This window comes from Hermetia illucens, chromosome 1, assembly GCF_905115235.1.
Source record: "Hermetia illucens chromosome 1, iHerIll2.2.curated.20191125, whole genome shotgun sequence".
NCBI classification, from domain to species: Eukaryota; Metazoa; Arthropoda; class Insecta; order Diptera; family Stratiomyidae; genus Hermetia; species Hermetia illucens.
This window is the reverse complement of record NC_051849.1, coordinates 91,453,760-91,474,522: the sequence shown is the minus strand read 5'-3', so window position 1 is coordinate 91,474,522 and position 20,763 is coordinate 91,453,760. Positions and strand designations below refer to the sequence as shown.

The 20,763-nt window shown below is 42.7% G+C and overlaps 1 protein-coding gene across 1 annotated transcript in view; it reads right to left on the bottom strand.

Annotated features, from left to right (window-relative positions):
- Positions 1 to 12,616: 12,616 nt before the first annotated feature.
- The window catches only part of LOC119654753, a 74,539-nt gene continuing 66,392 nt past the window's right edge, over positions 12,617 to 20,763 (bottom strand). The window contains exons 5-6 of the mRNA XM_038060322.1: positions 13,345 to 13,441; positions 12,617 to 13,158 (exon numbers count right to left, since the gene is read on the bottom strand). Coding sequence (XP_037916250.1) covers positions 12,701 to 13,158; positions 13,345 to 13,441 — 555 coding nt within the window. The 3' untranslated portion in view covers positions 12,617 to 12,700. The remainder of the gene's footprint in view (positions 13,159 to 13,344; positions 13,442 to 20,763) is intronic.

The window sequence follows — 20,763 nt, the reverse complement described above, 5'->3', positions numbered from 1 at the left end:
GCGAAAATGTATTGCTACATCTCGATTGTCGCAAACACTTCAGCCAATGACGCGGAGGTCCTACACTACAGAGACATGGATCTTATATTGAAGACAGTGCGGATCAAGACTGAAACCCATTAGGTCAGATTGTTACCGGACAGGACTCTTCGGACTATAGCACAGGTTGCAAGGATAACTGCTTTTTGCATCTCCATGTATAGTCCAGCCCTAAGATCGAGCGTTTTCAGTGCTTTATGTAAGTTCTGCGGGACTAATCCCGTCGCTGAAATTATTACTGGGACTACTTGGATCTTTTGTAGTCTCCAAGTCTGCTTCATATCGTCTGCCAAGGGGCCGTAGTTCCGGATTTTTTCGTGCTGTTTTTCAACAGTGTTCCGGTCCAACGGTACGGCTACATCGATTATAAAGCACGCTCGTTCTTCCTTCAGAAGCAGAACTAGATCGGGTCTGTTATGATTAACACTGTGGTCGGTGGCAATAGTGTGATCCCACAGTAGTTTGACCCGATCATTTTCCAAAACAGAAAACAAAGTCGGGTTAGTTACACTATATATAGCTCAAGAACGACTGGTCCCATTTTGATATTTGATTTGTTGGATTTGTCTTCGATCCGAATAGCTATGCTATTAAGACGTCATTAAAATAGATACTTTTCTAAGATTTTCCTTTTCAAGGTTTTGTGTGAATCCGATGTCTGTCCGTCCGTCGGTTGACCTGTCTATCTGTCTGTCACACCCGATTTACTCGGAAACGGCATGATCGATTGTCACGAAATTAGGTCAGAATGTGTGGTCTGTGAATCCCTTTACATATAGCTAGTGGCGCTATTTTGTGTTGACTTCACTTTTGGTTAATGGTCCCATATTTGATGTCGAGTGAAACGTAGGGGAATGAGGGGTCAAAATATGACACCCAAAAAGTGTAACAGGTGTCGTTCTCAGAACCTATCCAACCGAAAAATCTTAAAAAAAGATCACAGTGGAAACGGAATGTAGACCTCAAAATATATGCCGTTCAGATATCCGCCTAAATAAAGTTAATAATAGTATATTACCATATTTTAGAAATTCAGCCGGAGACCCCCCTTAAATAAAAAATTTGGCATAAACATAAATTATAGCATAAGGTTACTATTATTAACAAAGTTATCCAAGGTGAAAATTTTATATTTTATGTGAATTTCGTGCACTCTAAAGTATGTAAGACGTCATCATAACATATCAATTCGTCAATACCAAAGCAAACTCAACTCCTACCACTGGCGGGTTTCAGGGAAACATTTCGTTAGTTTTCTAATCATTTATATATCAATATCAATTGCTCGAGACAAATATACGTATGTATTTATATGTCTATGCTAATGAAGCTTTGGAGTAGTGCCTAGTTCAGATAGATATATTTGTACATTAAACTAGCGGTATTCAATATACGTTCTGTATATGGGTTACGTATGCGTACGATTAATTTAAAAAGGTGCATGTATGTCTGTGTACAGTATCCGGTAATATGCAATGTTTGTTTGTTTAGAGTGAGTATAATATCTATAGGTGTAACACTTATATCTTGCAGTCTGAAAAGGGGCATGAAGGAATATTTTGGGTTTTTAGCCATATATGGATGAAAAAATTTGCGCAGAAAGTTTCTCACATAAGATGAACCTTTTATACCAGCACCAGCTTCCGGTATTCCGACTTGTTTAAGGTTTTGTGTGAAACAAAATCTTATAAGAATCGATACGATATCTGTCTGTCCGTTTGTCTGCCTTTTTTTCTGCCGATATAAGGTGGAAAGCTTCAAAAGCTACCGCTGGCTCCTGCCTCTCCATCCATTCTCCCCGCGGCTAGATCAGAATGTATTCTGCGTTCGTGTTAACATTCGAGTTTCTCTCTCTCTCTTTTCGACTTCGATCCATACCCCTTTGCTTTCACTACATGTTGCCTTATAATGTAAAGAGCTCCCCGGTTGTAGCTTCTAATGCAGCCCCTTTGGCTGTGTTGTGCGTCCTCTGCAATATTCGGGCACTTTGGGCATATGGCGAATAATCGTGTCCAAATTGAGAAATATGCTCGAAAGCCTGCTCTTTGTGCCTCTGCGAGTCCAACGGCCTTTTTCTGACTCATCCCACTTCTCGTGCCATTCCGCGATAATTTCAGTTCGTACAAATTGTCGCCGGCGGGCAGGAGATTTTCCGGTTTGATACAGTCGATCGTATAGTCGTTGTCTTTTCTTTCGCGGGAATCTCAATTGGGATCATCCTTGCTGTCACGCAACTGCTTCATCGGATATTGTCCTGTAAGTGCAACATATTCGGAGTGCACTTTTGCGCTACGCAGCTCTAATCTTGCTCTTATTTGTTGTATTTTTCAGTGCATCTACCCAAACTGGCGTTGCATACAGTAGGACCGATCTGAACTTAAACGCAGGCTTGGAATGAATTGTCTGTGTTCATGGACGGGCACTTTCTGCGCTGGGTAATAAGTACTACTTCCGTCTTAAGTTCTGCGAGCTGTGGACTAGCATTTTCTAACCAGGATTTAATGTCATAGACTGCTTTATTTGCATAAAGCTCGACTTCTTCGAGGAGGCGTGCAACAATCGTCACACCAATGTCGTCCGCGAAACCAGTGGAGGACACCCCAGTAGGAAGATCTAGCATGAGTACTCCATTATACATAGTAACCCAAAAGAGTGGTCCTAGGGCGGACCATTGTGGAACTTCGCATATCGTTTGATATAATTTCATTCCTTCATCTAATTTGCAGCAGCTTGTTGATTAACAAGTTGGCAACAATACCGACCAGGTACTTCGGTACGCCCAAGCTGATTAGGGATTCAAGTATCTTGGCCCATTTAGCCGAATTGAATGTGGTGAATGCCCCGGAAAATATATTTGGTGCAATTTTCACTGCTGCCTATTGGGGATGCTATCCAAGCCAGGTGCTTTATTACCAACTATTTTTTCCGTAACTTCGGCGGTGCCTATCTCGACAGTGAGGAGGTTAGCGGTACTCACATTCTGTGGGAAAAGATCCGTTACTATTCCATTAAGCAGATTAGGGCAAGAAGCCGGTGGGCAGCGTTTGCCTTTGACTTTCAATATTATTGTCTTATAGCCGCATCTGTCTGTCTGTCACACCCGATTTATTCGGAAACGGCTAGATCGATTGTCACGAATTTTGGTGAGAGCATTTGGTATCTGAATTCCTTTGCATATAGCGCCATTTTGTATTGATTTTGAAGGGGCCACATTTTTTTCATTGAATATAGGCACGTGGGGTACCAAATGAAAGGGCTAAATTAGTACTTTTAGAAACTGGTCCCATATCTGATATCGTAGGGGAGTGAGGGTTCAAAATATGACCTTCAAAAAGTGACAGATCTTGTTCTCAGAACGTATCCAACTGAAAAATCCGAAAAAAATCACAGTAGTGTATCTAAACGAAATCGAGAGCGCATCTCGTTCCCGAGCACCAGCCTCCGGTATTCCGATTTATTTACAATTCATCAGCGAATAGTAATTTTAAAGAAGTGAGTTGTCGTTTGTCTTTATAATCCCATCGACAATCATTCCAATCGATGATTTTGGTCTCCGTGTTTGGTTTTCCAGACGAATTTGTTCTTAATTCAATTCGAATTTGCTGCTCATTTTATTCTGGTCAATCATTCTAATGTGGAATTCTATTTTCGATTTAAATGCGGTTTTGATAATTTTCCTTGAATGCCTTCTGACAATATTTGTCGTGTTTTTGTGGTTGGAGGTTGTGTTAGATACCATTTTGGTCCATTAAAGTTCGGTGGCGAAGCATCTGGATTGTGCTGTGGCGAGGTTGGCGTTGCTCCCATTGCCATTCCATTCATTGCTCTGTGACGAAACATCAGAATCAGGATATTTTCAATCCAACACTCAAAGATACAATTGATGTTTCGACTTCATTTTGTGCGGAAATTATCGATGGAAAATTTGGTTATCTGGCTCCGATTGAATTGAGTTTTCCTGGTTCCCATATAGTTCCTTCTCTTGATTTCCAGGATATTTTACCTGCTTAGACTGAAGAATGTGATCGTTAAGCTTAATTGGGGTTAAATTCGTTTCTTCTTTTTTTTTGTAAAATAGCAAATATGAGACTAAATTCCAAGATTCTAAGAATATGGGTATTCGCTGGTAATTTTTCTTTAATTTTGTAGATATGTCAGATTATATCAAAGGTCTGCGCGAAGGCAGAAATATCGCAGAACAATACTTCTTATCTTTCAAAACATTGTGTCATGAAGTATAATGAAATAAAATACAACCCATTAAACAAAACACAATGAGCAACTTAATATGAAAATATAAATTAACATCAAAAACAACTCATTAGCCTACCAAATATGTCATCAGCAAGCGATTCACATTGCATTCCCACCATTCATTCATTTAACGCAGTCAGAGTGAAGCATGATCCTCAAACAATATTTACAATGAAAGTGGATGGCTCCGCAAGTATGTACAATTGCAAAGTCGAAAGATACAAAATGCACAATGACCGGTGCATTTGAAAATATAGAAAAACAACAAATCAGTAGTGGAAATCTGTTTAGGTAGAAAACTAGTTAAGTAAGCATCTTAGAATTATATTTAAGGAAGAGTGTTTGTTAATAAACCGCGGATCGTACCTGAACCTACCACCACCTTTTATTTGCTATTCTAATTTGAAGGGCAGTTTCTGGGGTTCCCCTAGATTAGCAGTCTCCAGGCCAGTGTTACAGCGCCTTTCGCTCTACAAGTCGAGGTTTAGCTTGAACCAGAGCTATAGTACTTCCGTTCGCTCCTAACTGCTTGGTTCAGAAACCTCAATCGTGTATTAGGATTACCTCCACTATTAGCCAAGTCTAGCCGAATCCATTATATAACATATGTATACTAGTTAAATCCAGTAGACGTTGCTCTGGGGATTTTCTTCAAGTATCGAAACTCGCCTGGCAAAGTATCACTCGGTCTAATGCACGAGCTGATGAACGCCGCGTCATCTGTGACGGTCCTGAAGGCGGAACATACCCTTGATGAGTAGCCTGAAAGTATGTCGCGACCTCCCTACATTCAGCATCTTTCTCGCTAGAGCCATACTGGTTTTTCGCAAGTATACTCCACGTGCTGCTTAAAATTGAGCTTCGCAGCTATCACCGCTCCCAAGTATTTGTTGGCCGGATTGGAAGTGACGATATGATTTCTAATGCGGGCGTAAATTCTATTAGCGCGCTTAGTGATGAGGACAGCTTCCGTCTCCTTTTCCAGGTGTGCCACCGCAGCACCAAGCAACCCTTAACAGTATTGATTGCTTCGCATGAGTACAATTCAGCATCTTTGCGAAGCTTTGCAACCACAATCAATGCTAGGACTCGGCGTAGGCCTGCTCTGGAACCAGAAGATTAAGTCCATCGTTGTACACGATGTTCCACGTAAGTGGGCCCAGTACCGACATGTGGGGCACCCGCAGGTACAAAGTACGCCTGGGGTCCAACATCGGTGTCATACTAGGGCATTCGTTCTAGCAAGTAGCTATAAACAATAGAATCGAAATATGTGGGAGCACTAATCGTCACTTGAGTCTTTCGTATAAGGCTCCAATGGCATTCCTTGCGTCCAGGGTTATTACCACTAATATTTTCTGGTGCTACCCTTTCCGTGAATTTTCTGTTAAGCTAGTAACGAATTTGTTGACATCAATGGATTTTACGGAACTGATACTGCCGATCTGAAAGGCCTCCTTTCTTCTCGAGAATCGGGAATAATCTATTGTAAATTACTCGCTCCAGCACTTTCCGCATAGTATCTAGAAGACATGAGTATATAGGAGGATGGTTCACTTGGAGGTTTACCAGCCTTAGGCAATAGTACCAGCTTCTGCCACTTTCATGATGTAGGAAAGATCATGCATGCCTTTCGGTTACAGATCTCCAGAAGTTGGTCCTTGCTGATCGCCGGAATTGACATCACATTTCACTTTCTGGTTGGGGGAATAACCCGGGGGTTATTTTTAACAAGAGGGTAAGTCTCTCAATAATCCTATCCCGTTCCGTGAAGGTACATGCCCTTTAAGGCTGGTCCAGTCACACCTCTATGAATGTTTGCTAATACATCGGCCTCGCAGACCATCATGAAATTCTTTTCGATTTTGGCTTTCGGCGTGCGGGTATCCTGTCGTGTGCCTCTCTCCATAGCTCAAAGGTGATTAATTACCTGGTGGTCTTTGTTCGCGAACTCCTTACTAACTTAATAATAATAATAATAATAATAATCGATGGCGCAACAGTCCATATTGGCCTTGAAGTGAGTTAGAGCAGCACTGCGCTTGCCCGGAATTATTACCTTGAATTGACCCAGGTACTCATTCACAGCTGAGTCGATCGGTATCCGACATTCAGTCACGATAACAAATCCCTCCACGACCAATGAGATTTGAACCGCGACCTTCCACTACGACAGCCTAACGCTCTAACCACTTGAGCCCTTCGGACATTTCTCACTAACTTGCCAGATTATATTATGTGACAGCAGCCGGGCTAACAAAAATGTAGATCTCGTTGGTTAGTATAATAGTATATATAACTGGGCAAATCATCATCATCATCATCAACGGCACAACAACCGGTATCCGGTCTAGGCCTGCCTTAATAAGGAACTCCAGACATCCCGGTTTTGCGCCGAGGTCCACCAATTCGATATCCCCAAAAGCTGTCTGGCGTCCTGACCCACGCCATCGCTCCATCTTAGGCAGGGTCTGCCTCGTCTTCTTTTTTCTACCATAGATATTGCCCTTATACACTTTCCGGGTGGGATCATCCTCATCCATACGGATTAAGTGACCCGCCCACCGTAACCTATTGAGCCGGATTTTATCCACAACCGGACGGTCATGGTATCGCTCATAGATTTCGTCATTGTGTAGGCTACGGTATCGTCCATCCTCATGTAGGGGGCCAACAATTCTTCGGAGGATTCTTCTCTCGAACGCGGCCAAGAGTTCGCAATTTTTCTTGCTAAGAACCCAAGTTTCCGAGGAATACATGAGGACTGGCAAGATCATAGTCTTGTACAGTAAGAGCTTTGACCCTATGGTGAGACGTTTCGAGCGGAACAGTCTTTGTAAGCTGAAATAGGTTCTGTTGGCTGACAACAACCGTGCGCGGATTTGATCATCGTAGTTGTTATCGGTTGTGATTTTCGACCCTAGATAGGAGAAATTGTCAATGGCCTCAAAGTTGTATTCTCCTATCCTTATTCTTCTTCGTGTTTGTGTTTGACCAGTGCGGTTTGATGTTGTTGGTTGATTCGTCTTCGGTGCTGACGTTGCCACCATATATTTTGTCTTGCCTTCATTGATGTGCAGCCCAAGATCTCGATCTGGATGAAGGCAGTTTGTACATCTCGGGTGGTTCTTCCCATGATGTCGATATCGTCAGCATAGGCCAGTAGTTGGGTGGACTTGAAGAGGATCGTACCTCTTGTATTTACCTCGGCATCGCGGATCACTTTCTCGAGGGCCAGGTTAAAGAGGACGCATGATAGGGCATCCCGTTGTCGTAGACCGTTGTTGATGTCGAATGGTCTTGAGAGTGATGCTGCTGCTTTTATCTGGCCTCGCACATTGGTCAGGGTCAGCCTAATCAGTCTTATTAATTTCGTCGGGATACCGAATTCTCTCATGGCCGTGTACAGTTTTACCCTGGCTATGCTATCATAGTCGGCTTTAAAGTCGATGTATAGATGGTACAACTGGTGTCCATATTCCAACAGTTTTTCCATCGCCTGCCGCAGAGAGAAAATCTGATCTGTTGCTGATTTGCCTGGAGTGAAGCCTCTTTGGTATGGGCCAATGATGTTCTGGGCGTATGGGGCTATCCGGCCTAGCAAGATAGTGGAGAATATCTTATAGATGGTACTCAGCAACGTGATACCTCTATAATTGCTGTACTGTGTGATATCTCCCTTTTTATGTATGAGACAGATAATGCCTCGTTGCCAATCGTCAGGGATTGATTCGCTGTCCCATACCTTGAGCACAAGTTGATGAACCACTTGGTGTAACTGGTCGCCTCCATATTTAACTAATTCGGCTGTAATTCCATCGGCTCCTGGCGACTTATGATTTTTTAGCCGATGAATTGCACGGACCGTTTCTCCTAAACTTGGTGGTGGCAGTATTTGTCCGTCGTCTTCAGTTGGCGGGACCTCCAACTCGCCGATGTTCTGGTTGTTTAGTAGCTCATCAAATTACTCAACCCATCGCTCTAATATGCCCATTCTACCGGAAATCAGATTTCCCTCTTTGTCTCGGCAGGATGAGCATCGAGGTGTATAAGGTTTCATCCTGCTGACTTGTTGGTAAAACTTCCGCGCCTGGTGCGGTTGCTCCCTGTACTTTTCTAGTTCACAGACTTGTTGGTTCTCCCAGGCTTCCTTTTTCCGTGTGTGAAGTCGTTTCTCCGCTCGACGGAGTTCGTGATAAGTCTCTGCGTGTGCCCGCGTTCTTTGAGAATGCAACATTACTCGGTATGCAGCATTCCTCCGTTCCGTTGCTAGCTTACATTCATCGTCAAACCAGCCGTTCCGACTCCTTTTGCGGCTGGGGCCAAGTATGTTTGTGGCCGTATCCATCATAACGTTCTTCAGGTGATTGTGAAGATCATTTGTTGATGCTTCATCTCCAGGTCCTCTGTTGACTGCGGTTATTGCGGCATCCATTTCCCTCTTATAGGTGTCGTGGAGGGTTGTGTTGTGAATGGCTTCAGTGTTCACTCTCACCTGATTGTCAGAGGGGATTCTAGGTGGTATTGTTATTCGAGCTCGGAGCACCATGCCAACGAGATAGTGATCCGAGTCTATATTGGCCCCCCTATATGTTCTGACATTCATCAAGGCTGAGAGGTGGCGGCGTTCGATCAATACGTGGTCAATTTGGTTGAAAGTGGTCCCGTCTGGAGAGGCCCACGTATGTTTGTGGACCGCTTTCCGCGCAAACCAGGTACTTCCAACAACCATTTCGTGTGACCCTGCTAATTGAATTGTCCGCAGTCCGTTATCATTTGTATTTTCGTGTAAGCTATGGGAGCCAACGTATCGCCTGAATACGGGCTCCTTCCCTACTTGGCTGTTAAAATCCCACACACATCTGAAGCATCCAGCTTCTAGTTTCCTGATTTGTTAGAATTTTTGCATATGGTAGATTTCCCTTGCTGGAGATTTTAAATGACTGTGGGAGAATTCGAACTTTTGGTTTCATTTTCGCCATTTTCGTAGGAAATGCTACAAAGACAGTGCCGCGCCAGGTTGCAGCAGCGTGTGGGATTCTCACCCACTAAAACCACTCCCACTTTCTCCTTTTTCCTTCTCCGCGGGACCGCCGCAAAGCATTACTTCGCGGGGTGGATTGCGCTTTAAGCGACCATGCCCTCCGTTCTTCGCGTCCTCCTTGCGCGCTCCGCTCTTTCAAGTTCCTCTTGTGTTGTTTTGATTGCGGAGTTCACCGCACACCAGTTTCCCTCCGATTTCAACATTTCCTCGACGATGTTCTGTGGGCTCAGGTTGGTTTTCAGGGAGTCTTCCAGACTCTTCCTTTCTGAGAGAAATCGTGGACAGTGGAACATAACATGCTCCCCCGTTTATCCGGGGGGAAGAGCGCCATCACGATATCGAGCAGAAGATGCGGGCAGGCCAATTGTGGTGTTCGCCCTCTCATCTTCTTCATAACTATCCTGTATGTTGTTCCTCAGGGACTTTGGTCTGCCTCTGTGCAAAGTTCCTTGAAGCATTCTCGTTTGCTGGTCCGTATAGCCTGCTTAAGCCTACCTGGAAGGTTCACATATGCTAGCCGTTTCTCGTCGAAGTCTGGTCTTGCTCTAGATCGTTGGCAGATTCCTCTAGCACGAAAACATGCAACTCGTAACACCGCGATCTTTTCATTTCACCAATAGTTTGAGCGCCTTTTTGCGAGAACTCGCATAGCAGCGTCGGATGCTCTCGTTATGCGTCCCATCATTTGCTCTACCTTTTCCGTAGCCACACCATCGGGACTTTGGCCTCCCAATAGCATCTCTATGAATGCATCCTCCTCAAGTCCTTTCACGGATCAGCCCCGGTTTCCAGCCTCACGGGAATACACATCGACGCATGGCCCATATTCTATCTGGAGGAAAATCGCCTGGTGGTCGCTATTTGTCTGTCTGTCTGTCACACCCGATTTATTCGGAAACGGCTAGACCGATTGTCACGGAAACTGGTGAGATTATGTAATCTGGTGTTCCCTTTACATGTAGTAAGTGGCGCCATCTTGTGTTAAGTTTTAAGGGGGGCCCCATACATGTGAATGGAGGGTGCAAATTTTTTTTTTCACAGAATGTAGCCATGTGTGGTATCAAATGAAGGGTCTCAATTAGTACTTCTGGAAACTGATTCAACATTTGATATTGGGTGAAACATAGGGGAGTGAGGGCTCAAAATATGACCCCCAAAAAGTGTAACAGATCTTGTTTTCAGAACCAATCCAACCGAAAAATTTGAAAAAAATCACAGTGGTGCATTTCTACGAAATCTAGGCCTCAACATACATCCGGTTCCGATATCCGCACAAATAAAGTTAATAGCAGTATATTTCCACATTTTAGAAATTTACCCGGCGCCCCCCAAATATTCATCCCGGAAGTACAAAATTGGCAAGCGTGTAATGCAGAACATAATGCATAGTTTGGTCAAGTTTGAAGAAAATCCAACTATTATTAACAAAGTTATAGGGGATGAAACTTTACCTCCATGACATCATCATCACATATCAATTCGTCAATACCACAACAAAATGAGTTCCTATGAATTGGGTCCCAGAGAATTATTTTGTTTTAGGTTTTTAGTTACTTGTCAACCAGACATGTGTGTATATAGATATATAATATATGCGTGCTAATGAACTTTGCGTGTAGTGCCTAATTCAAATAGATATAAGAGGTAAATCGGAAATATGGGTACGATCAATTTATATACGTGCATATATCTGTTCAGCATTCGGAAATAGGCAGTTTGTTTGTTTAGGGTGAGCGTAATATCTATGTCTGTACTATGTACGTATGTCTCGTAGTTTGGAAAAATAAGAAGGAATATGTTGGATTTGTAGCTATATACGGATAGAAAAATGTGGGTTGAAATTTCTTACATAAGATGAACACAAAACCTTTATACCCGAAGCGCGAGCTTCCGGTATTCCGGCTTGTTACTTATTACCTTGACCCATCCAGCGTTTCCATGTCTACTGGGTTTCGTTTCACTAGCTGACAGTTCCATTTGGGCTACATATTTTTCCCCTCTTCCGGACTTCTGGTTCTATTTGTTGGAATGTATTTTTAATATTTTATGTAAAACAAAACCTTATTAAAATAGGTTTACTCTCTCTGTTTGCCTGTCACACTTATTATCTCAGAAACGGTTACTCTAATTGATACGCAATTTGAGTTTAGCCGTATTGGGTATCGAAAGAAGGCCTTTGCCGAAGATTAGTTGGTGGTTGGTTGATCTGGAAAGGGTCAGTTACTTCAAGGATCCTTTCTCAGAAACTACCCAATCCAATTATCTCGAAAAATAGCCTCAAATACTTTTCATATCGATACCCGTTTAAATGAAGTTAATAATATCGTATTGCCATGTTAATTAAAAGTATATTTAGAAATTGACTGGGATCGCTTCTTAAGTTCAACCTAGAATCATCAAATTTTGCAGTAGTAAAGGCTACACTGTAGACCACAATACTACCAAGTTTGGTGGAAATAGCACTATTATGGGTAATTGAAATTACTATATTATTAAATTTTTATATTATTTGTTATTTATTAAAGTATAAGTTTTAATAAAAATTAGTTTTTTTCTCCTCGGTCCTTTTGTCTTGAACTGACGTGATATCGAAAAACAATTTTTGCTGCACAAACATTAGGAGCTAGATACAAATGGGGCAAATGCCAACGCAAATATGCTTATATAAGCAATATAATACCTGAAGCGTTTAGCTTCCAGTATCCCGAATTGTTTCGTTTTAAGCGCCTGTTGATTTCGTAGAGGTTTCCTTCTTTGAAGCTAAATCGCCGTACGATTTGGTGCCTCTTGGGTCGACTGTGACACTGTTAGGGCAGCAGGTTTCGGCTTTTCCTTTCGGCTTCTCCTGCGACCTATTATAAATCACCCTGATGGCTCTTAACATGTTCTTAATGACTTGGTGTATGTTGTGCCTGCCCTTGATGAATTCAGGCAGCTCAACTATTTTAGAGTCAAGCTGTATAGAGGTTAGTTGCTCCGGGTCAGGGTTCTGTTGCCGGTGAGGCTTGGGCTTAAAAAAACCCAAAGCCTTAAAAATGCGATTTTTCGACCCGTTTTATCTGAAACAACTCTGTTCTGCAGAGAATTAGTTTTTTTTTGTGGCTTGTAATGCCAAAGCCGATAAAGTCAGATATCTTGTGGTGATCGGTTTACAATTATTTTGAATAAACACTAAATAGCATATTGAATTCTCATCAATTAGAATAGATTAGAATGCGTAATGCTTTGAAATTTATTGAATTGGGACATATTCCTCAATTTCAGCAAAAAATATATTTGGACGTTCTTTTGCAAATCTTTATTTAACTTAAAAATTTTTCTTTATGTTCAAGGTTAATACTTCATATAAAGCTAACTTTAAGTTTAACTTATAGTGCAACAAACACAACCTTCTCGGTATTTAAGCACAGCAACATCGTATTCTTTGAAACATTCCTCCTTACCTTCGATTGATACAAGGAGGCATCCTTCAGATGGTACGATCATGCCTACCAGGACAGCGCTTTTATAAGCAACACGTCCTACAAAAATATTTTCTCCTTTGGCAGTTTTTCCCCCAATTAGGGAGCCTTCAGGAGCTTCACCATCGCGGGCTGGTATCCAATGATATGTATCGCCACAAAGGACATCGTATTCTTCTTCAAATATTGTTAGTCCTTTATATGTGGTGTAAGCAATTCTTTTGAACGGAATTATACTACACGGAAGTATGCTTTCACCTACTTTAACACGGCCTATGTAAATGGTATTACCTTCCAAGTCGTGTCCCCCATATATAGCATTCCTAGGTATTTTTCCACGAATACCTGCTCTTACCCAAGCTGTAAGGACATACATGTTCGGTTAAAGCGAAGTGTTTAACGAAGAGGAAATTAATTAACTCACGCATAATTTTGAAATTGAATTAAAACTTTAGAAACTCCAAAATGTAAAAAGCTAAATCCAATTGATCCAGAAACTAGGAATTTGGAAAGACAGCATATCCTTAAAACCGGTTGTCAACTTACTGGATTTGAAATGACAGTAAACAGTGTGAACCAGGAGCCTACTACTTTTCATGTGAGCGAGAGTTATAAATTTGAAAAAAAAATATGCGGTAATTTTCTATAAAGAAAAGTAAAGGAATATTTTTGGGAAATATTATGACTGAACGCCCGGAATTTCGTAAGTCTGTGTGGCTGTATCTGCTGGCAGTGCCGACTCTATAAATTCAACACCGAGCCAGTTGTCGCCCAACAGTGGGAAGGTTTTCTTGATGTGCGGACGACAGCAACTCATATTGATGAGCAAAGTGCTTGGCATGGGTCAAGTTGTCTGCTACTTTCTGTAAGAACTGAACGGAAATATTTCTGGCGATCGCATCACTGAACTCGATGTCGCTCGACTCATTAACAGCCCCAAATTCACGCTTTGGTTTCCAAAATATGAAAATGCATCTACCTTAACACAAACATTGAATTGAGGCTGTCTTGCGACAGTTTTATCTTTGGGAGACAAGAGCAGGAAAGTGACCACCACTGTGACCCCAAACTTTTATCAACTCATGTTGACCAGAGCCTTGAAGTGTGTTAGAGGACTTCATTCAAGGCCGTAACGGTACACTACAGGATGGCCTGTAGGAGGCAATGTGGTCAGCATTGCACTCGCCGGAGATCATTACCCTGATTTGACTCAGGTACTCATTCACAGTTGAGTCGACTGGTATCCGACGTCAAATCACGATACGAATTCCACTGCACCAGTGAGATTTGAACCGAAACCTTCCGTACGACAGTCTTGTGCTCTAACCACTCAACTATCCGGATATGTTGGCAATTGGCTGAAATAACAACCAACAAAGAATCGGGTAGGGGTACGGGTAAGACACCGGTCGCCGTGCAACCAGAGGGCGGAAGTGGCAGTACAAGGGCAACATATCGAGAGAGGACGGAAATTCCATTAGTAGTTGTGCTATTACAATGGATAGGACTGTCTCCATGGCGCAGTACGCCGGTAAGAGAGTGGAATTTTCTCGAAAAGTCGGAGGAGAGCTAATGCTCCTAGGGGTTCATAACAGCCATATACACGGCGAGGCGAGGGAAGCGGGGAAGAGGCTGCTTGGCAAGCCGGAATATGCTCAAAGAAAACAAAGATTACTGCTATTACTATTGCAAGCAAAATATTGTATTGCCATGGACATTAGAAACGACATGATTGGGATGAAGGGACTTGTGGACTTCATTCGACCCCGGCGAAACTAATGGGAGATCGCCGAAAACCAGCTGCGGAAACAGCGAACTTTTAGTATAGTGGTGGTGTAGTTTGAGCTTATCCTTGAGTTGTATAATTCTTTCTTTTTCTTCTCTTTTCCTTCAGTCTTTGTCCCGTTCAAAAGCGGGGTCGGCTCGTCGTGACCGGTTTCGCCATTTGGCTCCATCGAACGCCTGATATGGGTGCAATCTCGAGGCTTTCAAATCCCCATCTAGCGTATCAAGCCACTGGTGTTTAGGTCTGCCTTTTGGTCGTTTAACATCGACTTCGATGTTCAGACCAATCTTGGCAAGTGAATTTCCGTTGGCACGAATTGCGTGACCATACCGTCGAAGGCGCCTCTCACGCAACTTTTTCACGATCGGTGCCACCCCGTAACGATCACGGATATCCTCACTTCGGATGTTATCTAATTTTTCTTGTTAAGGACCAAAGCCTTCAAGTAAAACCAGAGGATTGACAATATAATGATCCTATAGAGTAAGAACTTTGACCCTATAGTGAGAGTTTCGAGAGGAACAGTTTTTGTAAGCTAAGTAATCTTTCTTGGCTGCCCATAACCGTCCGCGGATTTCTTCGTCATAGCTGGCTTCATTTTCACTGTACTCCGAACAAATTGTCTACGGGATGGTTAATTTAATGTACCATTCCCTGCCCAGCACATCTCTTGTAAAATTACATCTGCCTCATATTGGGAGGGGATATCGGCTATATGCTTGGCAGCTCGTTTTCTTTACAGGGAAGGTATGTTCCATGAGAAAAAACGACAAAAGGGACAAACTATTGCCAGAAGGCCTTCTTCTCAGCCCGAATTATGTGAGTTCTCAAACCAACATCTACGTTTCATAAAAAGTATCAGCACTGTCCTGTGGAAGAGGCGGAGGGAGCAATCAGATGAGACCACTCTGATACGACCAATGTTAAGAAAACTACTCACTTCAGTGCGATATTGACATTTAGCATTTTGGCTTACACTGAATCTATAAGGAAATAGCAACTTTGAGCTACTTTATTTACCTTTATCAGTAATAGTACGATTTTGATCGAACTTTGAGATTCATACTTCACGCAATATTACTGCAAATTTTTACGATTCTTGGACAAATTTAAGGGACGTTTCTGGTAAATTTTCCAAAAACATAGTAATATACTATTATTAACTTTGAGTAGGTATCGATTGTTTTACAAACAAAACCTTAAAAAGGGCTCACTTCATAGCGGCAAAGGGTAAAAGGGCTGGGGAGAAGTAGCTTCTTCATATATGAGGTTTTAATATTTGACTTGAATGTCAAATGTCATGCTCGGTGCAAAATTTCGTACTCCTAGGATGAAGTAGAGGGGGGGTCCTTCAGTCAATTTCTAAAAGTTGGTAATATACTATTGACAATTGACATCAAAATTAATATATATTGTTTTGGATCGTACTAATTGAGACGTTTCATTTGATACCCCACATGACAATATTCGGTGAAAAACATTTTACATCCCCCTTTTGCACATCAAGTTACGTCACTCGATGTATGTGTGGGATTCCATGAAGCACGGGGCTCACTTTCCTGGTTCAAGCTTTCAAGGAAGAACAGGAAAACCAATCACAACTGCTTGGAAGTGCTGGCGTAGATGATATCAGGAAAAATAGCTGGCTTGTTACTCCGCACCGAGCAGTACTGAATAGGAGCTCCCCATAGTAGAATTTTGATACTGCCGCCATTTGGGTTTCAGTAGAAGGTGATTTCGTTTGTGCAGGAATACCTTTTCTGGTGTTTATTTTATACTGAACGATCCTATGCCAGCTTTTTTGGAGGAGGATAGAAGATAAAGTCCAAAAAATGGAAGGAAGGGGTGACTCATTGCTCAATTAGAGTTGGGTACAAGGACGAACCTCTTTCTATTAAAATTCACTAGAATTCCAATATTGCGGTGTCCTGTTTTCGAGGTCATTATCCTTGACGTAACTTTTGATACGAAATCTTAGCCCCCACAATGCAACAGAAGTGGATGCTGAAAGATAATGCTACCAGTGACCACCAGTAGATTTTTTTCGAAGTGGTGAACGCCCAGACATAAACTATGCAATCAGGTGCAAATTTATGTGGGTACATTTTCCGAGGGGCAAATGAGTCGCAGGTGGATCTAAAGATGAGGCCAAAAAGAGACGCACTGTAGGAGGCTGGTCGCCAAAACAGTATGGTTTTAAAGCGGGGCAATTCATAATTGATGCCTGAGGACAACCGAGAGTGCAGATTCCATCAGGGCGTCTCAACAAACTATCATTGACTCAAGATGCCGCATGTATCACAATAAGCCGGATGCGCGGACCATATGGTGGAAATAGATGCCGTACTTTTGGCTACCGTACATTGGGAATTGTAATGCAGCAAGTCAATCAATGCAAGAAACGGAAGTGGGCGTCCCGGCCAAAGACAGACGCCCAGTTTTTGGTTGACCAGCTAGTTTTAAATATGTTTCACAGGTTCTCCTAAAAATTCACATCACATTGCTGTCTGTAAGTCTACTCTCTACTTTCGGCAAACCGAATTATTAACTTTCATAATCAATGTGTCTGGAAGTGTTGATCAGTTAAAAGGTCGGTGAGCTTAAGATACTCGTCAGAGCTACCAAATGCCACAACACAATCTTCGGACATCGAAGGAGTAGAGACCGTACAAACACCTGTTCCACCACCTACTGTCGAAGAAGTCAAGGATGCACTAAAAACGTTGAGAAAGAACAAAGCCTTCGGAGTTACTAAACTAATGACGACTAAGTACCATGACCTCATAAACACTGTTTGGTTGACCAAAATTATGCTGAAGATTGGCGCAAAAGTGTCATCTGCCCTAATACAAAGTGCTGTCAAAAATAATCGAAAGAAGGCTCGAAGTCTCCTCAAAAAGTATATATTTTTGGCAAACACCAGGGAGAATTTCAATGTCAAAAGTCAACGATTGATCAGATATTCTCAGTGAAGTAGATACTGGAGACGTGCTAGCAATATAACATTGTGAACCATCAAATTTTCTTTGAGTTCCAGCAGGCATATGAAAATATCGGTCATTCGGTATATTTATTTTGTACATATTGTCTAAATTTGTTGCGGCGAAACTGATTCGACTAATTAGAATCACAATGAGCTAGCATAGCGCTCAAGTAAAGATATAAAACCGACTAACAAGTTAGTTAATTAGCATGGTATGCTACTATACAAACTTAGATGCCTATGCGGATGATATAAATATCGAAATAGATCGCGATGGAGGCCCTGGTGAACCTTGACGAAGTAGCCAAGGAATTTGGCTTAAAAGTAACCGAAAATAGGGCTAAAATCATGACACAAACCAGAAGGAAGACGACAAACCAACACTAAACGATTACATCTTCGAAGAAGTCGGCAGTTTTGTGTACTTAGTTACAGCTCACACAAAGGACAGCAAAGGAACGCACGAAATCAACAGGCGGATCATGCTTGCCAACAAATCATTTCACCTTGTACTGCCAATATACAGAAAACAAAGTTCACAATATATCAATATATGTGTATGCATACATATATGACGGTTCAAGGGTAGTATGCGACCCAGCGTGGTAGGGCCCACGGCACGGTATACTACGATCAAAACGTCGTATGCGGATAAACTGCGAAGCGTCAAAACCGAGCCCAAATTGGAGGAAATGGGTAATGGTGTCCAAAATTATAAGGAATCAAAACGGGGATCTTGGGCATACAAGCAGAAGTTAGAACACTTACTGATCGTATTACAAGCGAATGTAAAGACATCGATGAACTTACTAGGAGGAGCACATAGTGGCTCTCAGTTCGAAATCGGGAAAGCACTCACCTTACAGACAATATCTTTGCGGAAAGCGTACGACTGCACACAAACTGTGGCACTTGCCCTTGCTGCAGAAAGCATGAAGAAGCTTTTGGAAGCAGGAAAAATAAAAATAGGATCTCCTGGCATAACTATACAAAATACCAGGTAATAATGCATGCATTCATGATAAGTGCAAATAAGCCGGTGGTGCAAAATAAATGGCATCAATTTTTACAGCTGCTCTGCAAGGCCTAGTTGGACAATAGAAGAATTCCAAACAATGGTAGACAATGTGGCGACAGACGCAGATACTGGAGGTCCATTAATTATCGGCGGTGACTTCAACGCGGTCAAAGGGTAGTATAGGTCCCAGGATGAAACGTGGATTGGTACCCGCGATGGGGCATAAAACCTGGGAAATGTCTGCTGAACCAACACCAACAGCTCTACTACCAAATCCTATCTCCATCTATAAATTGTGATGGCAGGGAGAAGCGAGAAGCGATGGATACGGACCGGTTTCCTGGAGAAGAGCCGCTACACCATATATTATAGTGGCCATCCAGTAGACCATGTGCTCGGAGTAAGTTTCTTAGTCAGCCAAAAAATGAAACCTGCTGTTATCGGCTTTGAAAATATAAGCGAACGGCTGTGCACTCTGCGTTTGCGAGGCAAGTTTGGAAATATAAGCCTCATTAACGTTCACGCCCCTACAGATGAGACTGCAGAGTCGGAGAAGAATACCTTCTACGAGGCAGTTGAGCGAACCCTCAAAGCCTGTCCCAAGTATGATATGAAAATCATACTTGGAGATTTTAACAGTCAAGTAGGGACGGAGCCCGTATTTAGGTGACACGTCGGTTCCCATAGCTTACATAGGGATACCAATGACAACGGACTGCAGATTATTCAGTTAGCAGTATCGCACGAAATGGTTGTTGGAAGTATCTGGTTTGTGCGAAAAGTGGTCCACAAACATACATGGGCCTCTCCAGACGGGACCACTTTCGACGAAATTGACCACGTGCTAATTGAAAGCCGCCATCTCTCAGCCTTGATGCATGTCACAACATATAGGGGGCCAATACGGACTCGGACCACTATCTCGTTAGCACCATGCCAACGAGATAGTGGCTCGAATTAGGGCACCACTCTGACAATCAGGTGAGAGTGAATACTGAAGCCATCCACAACATAGCCCTCCGCAACACATATACGAGAGAAATGAATGCCGGAATAACCGCAGTCAACAGAAATCCTGGAGATGACAAATGATCTTGACAACTATCTGAAGAACTTTATCATTGATACAGCCACAAGGATACTTGGCCCAAGCCGCAAGTAAACTCGGAACGGCTGGTTTGACGGTGAATGTAAGCTAGCTACGGAAAGAAAGAATGCCGCATACCGAGTAATGTTGCATTCTCAAAAAACGGGGGCACGCGCAGGGTCATATCACGAACTCCATCGAGTGGAGAAACGACTTTACAGACGACAAAAGGAAGCCTGGGAGAACCAACAAGTCTGGGAACTTGAAAAGTACAGGGAGCAACCGCACCAGACGCGGAAGTTTTACCAACAAGTCACCAGGATAAAGCCTTATACACCTCGATGCTCATCCTGTCGAGACAAAGAGGGAAATCTGATTTCCGACAGAATGGGCATATTAGAGCGATGGGTTGAGTACTTCGATGAGCTACTGAACAACCAGAACATCGGCGAGTTGGAGGTCCCGCCAACTGAAGACGACGGACAAATACTGCCACCACCAAGTTTAGGAGAAACAGTCCGTCCAATTCATGGGCTTGAAAACCATAAGTCGCCAGGAGCCGATGGAATTACAGTCGAATTGGTTAAATATGGAGGCGACCAATTGATGCTCAAAGTATGGGACAGCGAATCAATATGCCTGGCGACTGGCAACGAGGCATTATCTGTCTCATATATAAAGAGGGGATATCACGCAGGGTAGCAATCATAGAGGTATCAAGTTGTTGAGTGCTATCTATAAGATATTCTTCTCCATCTTGCTAGGCCGGATGGCCCCATACTCCCAGAACATCATTGGCCCATACCAAAGAGGCTTCACTCCAGGCAAATCAGCAACAGATCAGATTTTCTCTGTGCAGCAAGCGATGGGAAAACTGTTGGAATATGGTCATCAGTTGCACTATCTTTTCATTGACTTCAAAGCCGCTTATGATATCATAGCCAGGGTAAAACTGTACACGGCCATGAGTGAATTCGATATCCAGACGAAATTGATAAGACTGACTAGGCTGACCCTGACCAATGTGCGAGGCCAGATAAAAGCAGCAGGATCACTCACGAGACCATTCAACATTAACAACGGTCTAAGAC